The sequence below is a fragment of the Lepisma saccharinum genome, chromosome 28 (assembly GCF_977018435.1).
Source record: "Lepisma saccharinum chromosome 28, izLepSacc3.1, whole genome shotgun sequence".
NCBI classification, from domain to species: domain Eukaryota; kingdom Metazoa; phylum Arthropoda; class Insecta; order Zygentoma; family Lepismatidae; genus Lepisma; species Lepisma saccharinum.
Genome location: NC_139256.1, coordinates 33844916 through 33857939, shown reverse-complemented (window position 1 = coordinate 33857939; position 13024 = coordinate 33844916). Strand labels below are relative to the sequence as shown.

General features: G+C 37.6%; 1 protein-coding gene across 1 annotated transcript in view; it reads left to right on the top strand.

Moving 5' to 3' along the window:
* The window catches only part of LOC145980754 (uncharacterized), a 76922-nt gene extending 73082 nt beyond the window's left edge, over window positions 1-3840 (top strand). The window contains exons 15-16 of the mRNA XM_083113814.1: window positions 236-371; window positions 3661-3840. Of these exons, the coding sequence (XP_082969940.1) occupies window positions 236-371; window positions 3661-3840 (316 nt within the window). The remainder of the gene's footprint in view (window positions 1-235; window positions 372-3660) is intronic.
* Window positions 3841-13024: the final 9184 nt, after the last annotated feature.

Genomic DNA, 13024 nt, shown 5'->3' with positions numbered 1-13024 from the left:
GTAAATGCAAAATTATTTTCTTTTTCTCTAAGCAGAAAAAAAAAGAAACAATTTAACATCTCACAGCTACACAAACCATTCCTATGATTTCAATCAGTAGCGTGTCCAATGGTAGTGGACTCTTAGTAGTCATACCCCCCCCCCTTCCCTTATTTAGCTGAGTTTCCCAAAATTAAAAATGGGAGCTTTATCTTTACAGTGATGTTTTGGACAGATAATATTTCTTTCTTTGCAGAATGCAACAAGAGATTTTTAAACTAAGAAAGATGCAGCGACGCATGCCATTGCTTCTGGAGGTTCAGAATAATATAGCTACAGAGAGTGTTAAAAAAATTGAATGTGGTCAAATGACAGAGAAAAAAATACTTCATGTACGTACTCAGGTTTATTTTTATTTCCGATATCAGAAAGAATAATTTAAGTTAAATCACCAATACGAGACATTTTTTTCTAGAGTCTGGTAGTTATTTGTATAATTGTTCCTTACAAATATTTCAACTGATGAAAAGATTCTCCCAGGCTATCGACCAAGTTAGTTGTGGAAAAGATTCAAAGCTTTTGAGAGTATCATCACTCTCATTTCCATGGCCGTATTTAGAGGGGGGGTTTCTAGGGTTCAAACCCCCCCCGAAACTTCCGACATGTTGGATTAATGGAGGTTCAGAAACCAAAATGTGTAACAAATTTTCAATTTTTTTTTTCGAAACATCACAAAAATACAAGGAGACAATGTTGAAACGATCGAGCTAGAATTTTCATACATTTGGAATTCTGAAAGTTGAGTGAAACAGGATTTATTCTCAGAATTGTAGCCCACCCGCGACCCCTCCATTTTCACTTCTGCTGTTATCTTTCCAGTGTTATTCCTGCGTCACAAGGAATATAGACTGAAGATTCCCTTATGATTGTCCCAAAATTCCCTTTCCAGCTTTTAAATTCCCTGTCCAAAAAAGTCGAAAATCCCCCTTGATAGGAGTTCAAACCTAAGATCTCCAGTTTCTTAGCGCATTACGCTCGCGATTGAGGTTACAATCCATGCACCAGGCTAAGTTTTTAAAAAGAATAACTGGTTCCACACTTTTCAAAATTCCAAAAATTTAATTTTAAAGTCAAACAACATAAACCTTATCATTAAAATTTCCATCTAACATTTAAAGCTTTTTCTTGAACGTATCTAAAGTTTAATGACGAAGTATAATAATTGTGCATTTCAGTACACACTGTATAAAAAAAAACTAAAAAAACAACTTGTGCTGGATATTCACTCATTTGCTGGATTGAGTAAGCCCCCTCAAGGATATGACAATAATATAATAATAATTATTATTAGTATTATTATTATGAAATTTTAATTATTATTGCACAATTATTGTTATTATTTCTATTATTCAAATTTCTGGCGACGCCCATGGGAACAATTATAATTGAACCCCCCCCCGAAAATGTTTCCTGCCTACGGCCATGCTCATTTCCATCCTGAAGATGAGAGTGATGTTGTAGTTTTTGTCCAGTCTTACGGCAGGCAGCCTACATGCTGGCAAAGGAAATGGGGAGCGGGGAAGTGACCAATCCAGCGCGATGAGAAACACAGCAGCTTGTAGAACTAGATGCGTGCAGCACCTCCTCGCACAATGCCACCACTGTTGTCTGCGGCATATTCTCCGCACCCCACTTCCCATGCCAGCATGTAGGTCGCTCATCATAAGATTGGACAAGACTTTTAGCTCTCGAAAGCTTGGAATCTGTTCCACAACTCACCTGGTCAATAGTCTGAGAGAATCTATTCATCAGCAGGAAAGCTTAAAGACTTACAGTAAGATATGTAGAACTTTACGTGGCTAGTCACTGTACACAGCAAGTCAAAGTTTTGTTTACATGAACAACATATGTCACCAAAAACATGTCATTTTTAAAATTTTATTCCCTTCCAACATTATAACACAACCAAGAACATATTTGGGGGGGGGGAGGATCTGGACACCCCCCAAAAGACTTACCAAGTACTAGAATTAAATAATGAAAATATTATTGTTTAGCATTTGTTATGTAATCAATGGTTATTCATTTCCGCTGAACTTTTGAAAGGCAAGAAATTTGGCTCATATGGCTTTAAAGGACAGTTCCAAAGATTTATGCACACTAATACTTATTATAATATGTATACATAATAAGCAACTTTACTTATCGTTAATTGTAATAGGCAATTAAAAGTGATTACTGTACAATTATTGTTGCCTATTACATTTTGATCTAACTCCTTTATTGTTAATCAATAACTATTCAATTGTATATCTATTTGACATTAATTCCCTTGAGAGAGCAGTTGTTTTTATACAAATTTCAGCGACCTCAACAATGCGTAAGCTAGATAATCAATACATGCAGTTATATATCTATTCTCCTACCATCCTTTTACCTATTCATGTAATAATAACAATACAATATTAATTAATGTACATATTTAATTAATATTATTTTAATTTAATATAATATAATTAGAATAATTATAATGGGTGTCCCACTCAAAGGTAGCTCTGGAAAATGTTGGTTGAAACGAAAAGGTTCAAGAGGAAATAAAACAGAACAATTACATGGCATCCCTGTATGTATCAGAAATGAGGCTGTCACATGAAGTGCTGGAAATGTCCTCCCTGAGCTTCCAAACACAACTTAACACGACGTTGCATGTTTCTAACAACGTGAAAGCACAATTACTCAACAGTCTCTGTTCGTGTTGCCAACTTCCTTCTCTCCATGGGTAGGGAGCTCAGTGTTGCCACCTCTACTTTCTCTCTCATGGACTAACTCACATTCTGTACAAATGCCAATAAAATTCTTGCAATATTTACAACAGGAAATGGATATTACCAGGGCTACCTTCAAGTGGGACACCCAGTATTAATATTATTATTGAGATGCATGGTCGCCCCCTGAAATGCATTTCTAGATACGTGCCTGAATACAACAGTGGCAAAAACCAAGGGATCATGCATATCCCATTCACACCAAACTCACATGAAATTCAATCCCTGTTTGTTTACAAAATGATAATAGGTTCATCTGCACGGAAGCTATTTCTTTCGCCCCTTAATATGAAACCACAAAGGCCCTTAGCAAAAACACAGTAAATGAGTAATTTAAAAGACAAATACTCTGAAGGTGAAATCACCATCAAGAGCACATCAAAACCCAGTGAAAAACAAAAATCCATATAAAGAATGAAGTAAGACATCTAAAAACTAGTATCACTATGTCACCGAAAAGCTTTAAACTGGCACTAAACACACAAACCACACAAAGAATTACACTGGCTGTGGGTGCAAGTGGTAGTCTCTCGTGTATACATTCCTCTGTGTGCTGTATGGAGAGAGTGATTTTTTGTGTGCCTTCAAAGGAGGTGACGCGTTACAGCCTGGGGTAAAAAAGGCACAATGGTAACATTGTGATCAAGGGGTCCCATGTTTGATACACTGCAGAGGCGTGGCGTGCATGTAGCCGGTGTTACCTTCCACGCAGGAGCACGAGAAAGATGGGTGTGCGGATGAATGCTATTTATATTACTCGCCACGTCAAGGCATATGAAATTTAATGTTATACAACAAGTGAAAGAGGGGAAGTGTCATTCATCTTACAATTTTGCTTTATTATCTCTTTTTACAGGATATTGCTCAGGAAGATAGTACCATTATAAATATGCTGTGTAAACTACAAGAATGTTTTGCAGCGAATGGTGTTAGTGTGTGTGATTGGTTGCAAGATCTTGAAGAAAAGTGTGAGAAATTTTCTGCATTTTTACTACAAGCAGAAACTTGCCGACCTACCGGGAAGACAAACAATTAGGAAGCTACAAGATAGTGTTTTGCTTAGTTGAAGGATACAAATCTAACAAGTCTTAATACTAAAAAGCAATAAAGTTCATTCTCTTATTGCAATATTTCATTTATTATTTTTTTTCTTGCCAGAAAAAGGTAGCACTAGGATCTTTATAATTGAATTAATCTCAACTTTTTAATGCTCTTTATTCTCAAAGTCCTCACAGCTTCGAGAGCTTGAAAAGGAACTATGGAACATAATTCATAATTGGGAGAAAAGAGATGTGGTAGTAGATAAATGCGTAGAAACTAGTACTCATTTTGTCATTGCAGAATGGTGGCAGTGGCCACTGAAATTGATAGAACTAAGAAGAAAAAAAGCAGTTTCGTGGATAAAGTGAGTACTAGTTTCTTCATACATTTATGGAAATAGTCACGGTAGCTCAGTCGATAGGGCATTTGACTACCATGCGAGAGACCAGAGTTCGATCCCCGGCGGGGGAGAACCATGATTTCTTCCATCTGTTCAAGTTGTTCCGGTGCCCATCCAGCATCATATAAAGTGGGTACCTGGAGGAAACTCTGGGGGGTAAAGGTGGCCAGGGCTGTGGTGCTGATCACATCACTCCCCACCTTCGGCCCTGATCAAGAAAGTGTGGGGCCCTAACACCACACGCCTTCATGGTGTGGTGCATAGCACAGGGGAGCACTTTACTCTTTTTTTTTTTTTTTGCCTCGTATATTTATGGAACATAACTTAGAAATAACCATGTAGCACTTACTAGTGGGTACTGTATGGAAATAACTTACACCTTTTGTGTGTCCATTACAAAGACACATAAACAAAATATGTCTGTGCCATGTTTTGATTAGTATCTTGCGAAGATAGAGGCCTCATGTTCGAACCCTGGCTAAGGCGTGGATGTTCATCACTCACCTTCATCATCATGATTGATTGAAGGGTAGAAAAGAGAGACAAAGGAAACGCTTCAGAGGATTATACTGACCATAGCCCCAGAAGCCAGAGCCTTGTTGCCCTGTAAAAAGCAGTTATCAGGATGTACGGGGAAGTAATGTTGACTTTTAGGTGTGTTACTAGCAGGCGCTGATCCATGGGGAGGGCAATAGGGGTGATCACCCGATCACCCCTCTCAACTGCCAGGATTTTGGATATACCTAATACTTTTGAATATTCCAATGTTCTGTCTTTTATCACCAAGTTTAACAGGCTCGAGAATATATTTTTTAAACTTTGGTCAAAGTTTACTTTATGATCATGATGGATTAATTGGAACTGGACCTACAGTTTAAATTTGGATCCGAACCACTGTGCAATATGTCTCAATACGGGATCGAACCAGAGACCTTTCGATAAATAGTTCTTTCGTTGTTCATTCACTTTACTCATGTATGATAGTTCAGTTCTCAGTATCAATGGAGGTAATTATGACAGCGAAAAACAATAACAACAACCTATTTCAGGCCTGGGCCACTATTTTTGCAAATCAATACTGTAATCTTTAAAACATGGAAGCTTGATTCTTGTTTACAGAAAACAGTGCAACTGTAGGTTAGAATTGATTTCGCTGTGCGATTAAGTAACCAAAGAAAATCGCCTCTCCCAACTGTAACTTCTGGATCCCTCACTGGTTACTAGAAGGTAACCTTACATGCCCGTGCAATACTGTAGAGGATGGAGCTTATCACCGCAATTCACAGTATTCCTGTAAGTCAGCACCATATTGTTATATTGATTCATTTTAGTTTATTATACTTCACTTTCCTGCCACTTTTGGCTAATCGTAAAGATGGGAATATGTGATACGGTGAAATTTATGAAGGGACACTCACAAATAACATCCATGACCAAGCCAGAATTCGAACCCGAGACACCTGGCATCGTAGCAGGATGGTACTAATTTTGGATTTCAATTTAACATTTTCCTGCCAGATTCTCTTTCGGTGTAATCATTAATGCATTTTTTATGTACTGTTATTGTAAAACTGGGTTAATATATTTTGCCAACTTCTGTGGCGGAGGTTGGCATAGCGTGCTACAATGCCAGGGGTCCCAGGATCGAACCCAGGTCTCGGTATGGGTGTTCTTTCCGAGTGTATCTGCATCAGTTTCAAAGAGAAAGTGAAATAAAACAAATAAATAACACAAGAAAAACGTGGGAACTACAATTCCGAGGATATAATGGCACCAGGGTGAAAAGCGCATACCCCTGAATGTATGCAAGTGGAGGTTGGGCATCTATCGGAGGTTCCTCCCTATTTTCATCAGTTTCATTATGTCATCACTCATCCTCATCTTCGCGATTAGTTAAAAGTGGCAGAAAAGAAAAGAAAAATAAATAAAATCATAGCGTACCTCTCATTTTCAAGTTACGCTTTAGCCTTGTAGCAGGCAGGAAATATTAAAGAATGTGTTAACTTCAGCATAATGCATTTTCCAGTTATTGGAGAGGTAAAGTGGAGTGAGATGGAGAAAAGTAGGAACAGCCTAGGTGGAGAGCAGGCAAGTTGAATTTTGAATAGGACAGTCGGTTTTGGTTTTGAAAGAAATGCATTGTGAGTTTGAAAGAGAGTCGAGTGGGAGTCTGAAAGACAGAGACAGTTTATTTTTGGAAGACAGTTGATCTTTATTTTAGAAAGTTAACATCAGTTCAAAAAGTTGTTCGAGAGAGAAGTACAGAGAAGATAAAATACAGTTTTAAGAGTATGACAATCAGTTTTTGTCACCTACGTTTTTATTATTCTAGAGGGTGGTTCAAAAAGTCACTTAACACCTCCGGTACAAGGCCACTGCAGTGCGCAATATGGAAATGGTGATGACCAATCGTTATCAGGCCAAGGGGGAACCACATTGACGCCACCCGTACGGTCGGCGGCCATATTGATGTCCGCCATCTTGAATTCAACTTCAGAATTTTGAATGGGAAGGGGGTGATATGATATATCAAATCAGGCTAGAATTTCAAGAGAAATGCAATGGTGAAGGTTTTTTCGACGTATCTTTAACCAGTAAAAAGTTATGACTGAATTCTTGTACCAATTTGTTCCTTTTCGAGGTGTTAGAAAAATGCCTTAAAATTTGTTTAGCGCATCGGTAGTGTGCATCGAGACTAAAGTGATGTCTAGGGAGAGAAGTTCGCATGCTATTGCACACGATTTTAATCGGATACATTTGGTGCCCACAAACAGGTCTTCACGGGAAATGCCAGGTGAGAAGCATGGACGTCCGCAGGATTTTTTCCAGGGAGGGGCAATGAAGGTATTTTTTTTCCAGGGGGGAAAACAAAGGCAAATTTTCCCCAAAAATAGTGTTGTTTCCTAAAAAACATTGCTTAAATTTGAATTTATGGTGTTCATGCAATAATTAACACATATTATTGTGGCCAAAATGAAATTTATGTGTGAAATACATATTTTTTGGTTGACTTTCATTTTTCAGGGGGGCCACGCCCCCCTTCCGGATGCCCATGGTGAGAAGAGACTAATGTGTGAGACAGATAATATGATTTCTCTCATACGCTAATATTGCCAATGCAGTCTTAGCTCATTTTAACCTGAATATGTGCGAGTTGCCATTCATTTAAAAGGTTATGTAGATGAAGGATGCAGCATAAGTGAGTCCTTATGAGCTTACATAACCCCAATGGTAAGATCCTGAACCTGCAATGTCCTTTATACACTGTAGAGGCCTAGTAAGGTTCCTAAGAGATTGAGTCTGTGGTTACAGATGTGATTGTGTAAGTGATTTGTTGCAAAGATAATTTTGTGTTCTAAGTTAGAAGTTGAGACTTTATAGTTTACTGTTTGAATATTAGTGTCGTTCTAAATATATGTGCGACAATGTGAACATTAATTCATGAAAAAATCTAAAGGCCGTAAAGCCAAATTTGCTGGTACAAAACCAGCTGAATCCAACATGGACACGGACATTAGTGCCATGGAACTTTCCAGCAACGTGGAAATCATAACTTCTGTAGAAGAAGTTAATAAGTTGAATTCTCAGTGTAATAATATAGATTACACCCAACAAATTAGTAAATCAAGTTCCAAAAAAGTTTATGAGCAACAGGTATTGAAGTACAGAAGTAATCATTTAGGTCCGTATGAAATATTTGTGAAATCTAAACATCAGGATGCCTCAGGTGGAAATGGCAAAGGAAACATTGGTCAACTTCACATTTTAAAATTAGGCCAAATAGTCAGCAAAGAAAATATTAGAGGTTTGAAAGAGATAGATAGCCTTGGGAAAAATCTAGCTAGACTTACATTTACGACATCTAATTATGCAAATGATTTTCTTTCGAATCCATTACTGTTACAGAATAATTGGGAAAGTTTTGTTCCATCACACCGAGTACGAAGAATGGGAATTATGAAAGATGTACATCAGTCAATAAGTGAAGATGAAATTTTGCAAAATATAAATTCATCAACAGCCAAAGTAATAAAGGTAAAACGCATTGTGAAGTATAAGTACGAGGATGGTACTCGAGTTGCTGTTCCAACTCGAACGATAATTGTAACATTCGACTCGCAATCGTTACCACAATATGTCACACTGTTTTACAAAAAGTTTGATATTCATAGGTACATTCCCTTGATTAAACAGTGCACTAATTGTTTTTATTATGGGCACTTTAGGGCTAATTGCAAAAGTAAATTAAAATGCAAACACTGTGGTGAGAATCACGAATCGTCCTCTTGCACAAATAAGATCAAGTGTTTCCATTGTAATCAGGAGCACACTGCAATTGACAAAAACTGTCCTGAAAAACAACGCCAAAAGGAAATAATCAAAATTATGACAGTTCAGAATGTTACGTTTAACGAAGCTATGAAGAAAGTCCCAAAAATTAACTATATGTATGGATATGAACAGATATCTACTGGCCATGTTCAGGAAATAGAAAAGACAGTAATGCCATTTACATATGCTTCGATATCTAACAATTCGAGTAGCACCTCATATCATAATAATATAATACAAGATCAATACAGTGTATCTAATAAAAGGCCATTGTACAGTTCAAAGCAAGCTGGAAAATATTTGGAAGAGACTGAGTCTTCTCAAGGAAAACGCCAGAAATCTTCTCAAACATTGAAACCATTTGGACAAAATGAATATAAAAAGAGAATGACAAACCCTGATTATTCTTTGTCAGGATCTCGAAAAGACAATGCTCCGGATTTGTCGACAACATGCCAACAAAATAAACTATTTGTTCTTGCAGAGGCGGCTCAAGCTATCCAGACAAATCGGGCACAAGAACAAAATTCTACAAAATTCCTAAATAATTTTTCATTATTTATAGAACAATTATGTAGCCTAGCAGGGACTTCGACATTGAATGTTAACCAGGACTGGACTTGCATTGCTACAAGTATTTTGCAATACTTATTTCAACAACCAGCATGCCAGACAAAGTCTTGAAAATATTACAATGGAATATACGAAGTTTAAGAAACAAAGTAGATGTTATGGGAATATCAGAAGTGAGGTGGGAACAGAATGGTGAAATAGTGAGTGATGAGTTCAAGATGTTTTATTCTGGAGGTGATCAACAAGGAAATCGTGGTGTGGGAATAGTGCTAGGACCACGTGTGAAACATAAAGTTATAGCAGTGCGTTATGTGGATGACAGGATTATAATGGTGAAACTTCAAGGAAAGAAGAAAGACTTAGTGTTAATTCAAGTGTATATGCCACATAGTGGGTTGTCAGAAGAAGAAGTGGAGGAAAACTATGAGAAGATAGAGGAATTGATGGAAAAAGAGAGAAAGGGATCGTGCATTATCGTAATGGGTGATTGGAATGCTGTAGTAGGAGAAAGGCAGGATGGAAGTACAGTAGGAAGATATGGATTAGGCGAGAGAAATGAGAGAGGGGAAAGCCTGGTAAATTTCTGTAAAAGAAACTCCCTAATTGTTGGCAACACACTGTTCCAGCAACATAAGAGAAGGAGGTACACCTGGATATGTCCAAGAGATTGTAAAAGATACCAGATAGATTACATACTGGTACAAGAAAGATTTCGAAATTGTTTGAAAAATGCGAAGACATTGCCAGGAGCTGACATTAATTCAGACCACATCTTGCTAATAGGAGAAATCAATCTTACATTGAAGAAGATAACCCAAAACCAGGTGAGCAAGAAACCCCACTTAGAGAAGCTAAGGGAAGAAGACGAAAGACAAAAATTTGCAGAACATTTCCAAGGAAACTATAATAAGTTTAGAGCTAGTTGTAACAATAAGGATGAGATGTGGGATGGAATAAAAAGCTGCTTACAGAAGGCAGTGGATGAAACAATAGGCTACAGGGAAAGGAAAAGTGCAAAGAAACCATGGATTACTGAAAGTATGCTGGAAAAAATGGAGGAACGGAGAAAATGGAAGAATGTAAATACAGAAGAGGGAAGACATAATTACAAGATACTGAATAACCAGCTAAGAAGAGAAACTGACAGGGCAAAAGAACAATGGATGAAACAAAAATGTGAAGAAATTGAAGAACTGGAAAAAAGAGGAAGGCATGACTTGATGTATCGTGAAGTAAACTGCTTGGGCTTCCAAAAGAAGAAATGGAAAACAATGTGGATGATAGAAGACGAGGAAGGATGTGAAATCACAGACAAAAAAGGAATATCGAATGTGTGGGGAAAGTACGTTGAAGAGCTCTACCAGAAAGAGAATCGCCCAGACAGTCTGAATGTAGAAAATGAAGACGACGTGCCTGATGATGAGAAAGGATACTATATCCTGAATGAAGAATTTGAGCAAGCACTCAAAGAAATGAGGAATGGGAAAGCAACGGGCACTGATGAAATTCCTGTTGAACTTATCAAATGCCTGGGAGATGGAAAAAGAGAAATACTGCATTTATGCAATGAAATCTATGAGAAAGGGGATTGGCCACAAGATTTCACGGAGACTGTTTTGGTACCTCTGCAGAAAAAAAGCAATGCCAGAAAATGTTCTGAGTACAGGACAATCAGCTTGATATCTCACTCGGCAAAAATTCTTCTAAGAATTCTGAACAGACGCCTATACTCGAAGGTCAGTGGCGAGTTAGAGGAAGAACAGTTTGGTTTCAGGAAAGGAAGAGGTACAAGGGATGCAATTGGTTTACTGAGGACCATTGGGGAAAGATATTTAGAGAAAGGAAAGGATGTGTTTGTAGTATTTGTAGACCTGGAGAAAGCCTTTGATAGAGTGAATTGGGTTAAACTTTTAGAAATTCTGAAGAAAATTGGTGTAGATTGGAAAGAGAGAAGACTTCTAAGCAACTTATACATGAATCAACGAGTTAAAGTGAGAACAGGAGACGAAATGACAGAAGGCTGTGAAATTGGAAGAGGAGTACGACAAGGATGCTGCCTATCGCCTACTTTGTTTAATATCTATTTAGAAGATATAGTGAAAACTTGTTTCCAGGGCACAGGAGGTGTCAAATTGGGAGGAAGAAGAATAAACTGCATAAGATTTGCTGATGACATGGCATTATTCGCTGAGGATGAAATAACCATAAATAGTATGTTAGAAGAGTTAAACAGCAGCTGTGAGCAGTATGGAATGAAGATTAATGTAAAGAAGACAAAGGCAATGGTTATAGGACGGAAACCAAGGAATATTAATGTGAGAGCAAACAGTGAAAGAATCCAGCAAGTGGATAGCTTCAAGTACCTCGGATGCACTATAAGCAGTGACATGAGCTGCAACCAAGAAGTGAAAATGAGAATCGCAATAGCAAAAGAAGCTTTCAATAGAAGAAAAAATGTTTTTTGTGGACCCATGGACATAGGTCTAAGGAAGAGATTAGTGAAATCTTTTGTGTGGAGTGTAGCACTATATGGTGCAGAAACCTGGACGTTGAGAAGAAATGAAGAGAAACGACTCGAAGCTTTTGAAATGTGGACATGGCGAAAAATGGAGCGTGTAAAATGGACAGACAAGGTAAGAAACGAAGCCGTACTGAAAAGAGTTGGTGAAAAAGATCTATACTGGAGACCATCAAGAAGAGGAAAAGAAACTGGTTAGGACACTGTCTAAGAAGAAACTGCCTGCTAAGAGATGCCTTGAAGGGAATGGTTGAAGGAAGAAAAGTCCGTGGAAGAAAGAGATATCAGCTTATGGATGATATTAAATTAACTGGGTCGTATGCTATTACGAAGCGTAAGGCAGAGAACAGGGAAAGCTGGAGATTGCAGTGAAAAACCTGCCAATTAGGCAGAAAACAATGAATGAATGAATGAATGAATTCCTAATAGACATAATTTACAACATATTTTATCTTATTTTTCTGCAGATGTCCTTCTTATACAAGAAACGTGGTTGAAAACTGACTCAACATTGAAGTTTAAAGGTTACAATTGGATAAGAGATGATCGTTTAGATGGATACGGTGGTTCAGCTATAGGTGTTAAAAGAAATATACAGTATGACATTATTTTGTTTCAAAATATAAACAGTCAAATTCAGATTACAGGTGTTCGGATTGCTGATACGTCTTATGTATCAATTTACTGCCCTCCCACAGTGCACCTCCCTGTTACAGTGTGGCAGAATATCGTTGGGCAGCTTCCACCAAACACTTCATTTGTGCTGGCAGGGGACATTAATGCACACCACCCTATGTGGGGCTGTTCTCTAACTGATCGATCAGGTAAAGATTTGTATAATTACTTGCAAGATTCCTCAGCTGTATTACTCAACGACGGAACACCTACAATAATCTCAAGACCTAATGAACAGCCGAGTGCTCCAGACATAACTATTACCTCAAATGATATAGCTTCAAAAATCCATTGGAGTGTATTAGAGAAGTGTTACAACAGTAATCACATGCCAATTATGATAACCTTTCAACATAATAAAAATATAACGTGGTTTACTATGCGCTCTGAACAAAAGAATAGTCAATATATTACAAGAAGGGTTGAATGGCAGAAATTCTCCGGAAATGTAAACAATGCAATAAAGAATAAATTGTTGAAACAAGAAGTATCGTATGACACATTGGTGTCTCTTATTCGACAAGAACAAATAAATGCAACAGTATCTAATTTTGGATCTAGAAGAAAAGTGACTCCGTGGTGGACAACGGATTGCCAGAAATGGGTAAACGAACGACAAAAAGCATACATAAATTATAAGGAGAATCCTACCATCAATCATTTTATTAGATATAAAGAAAT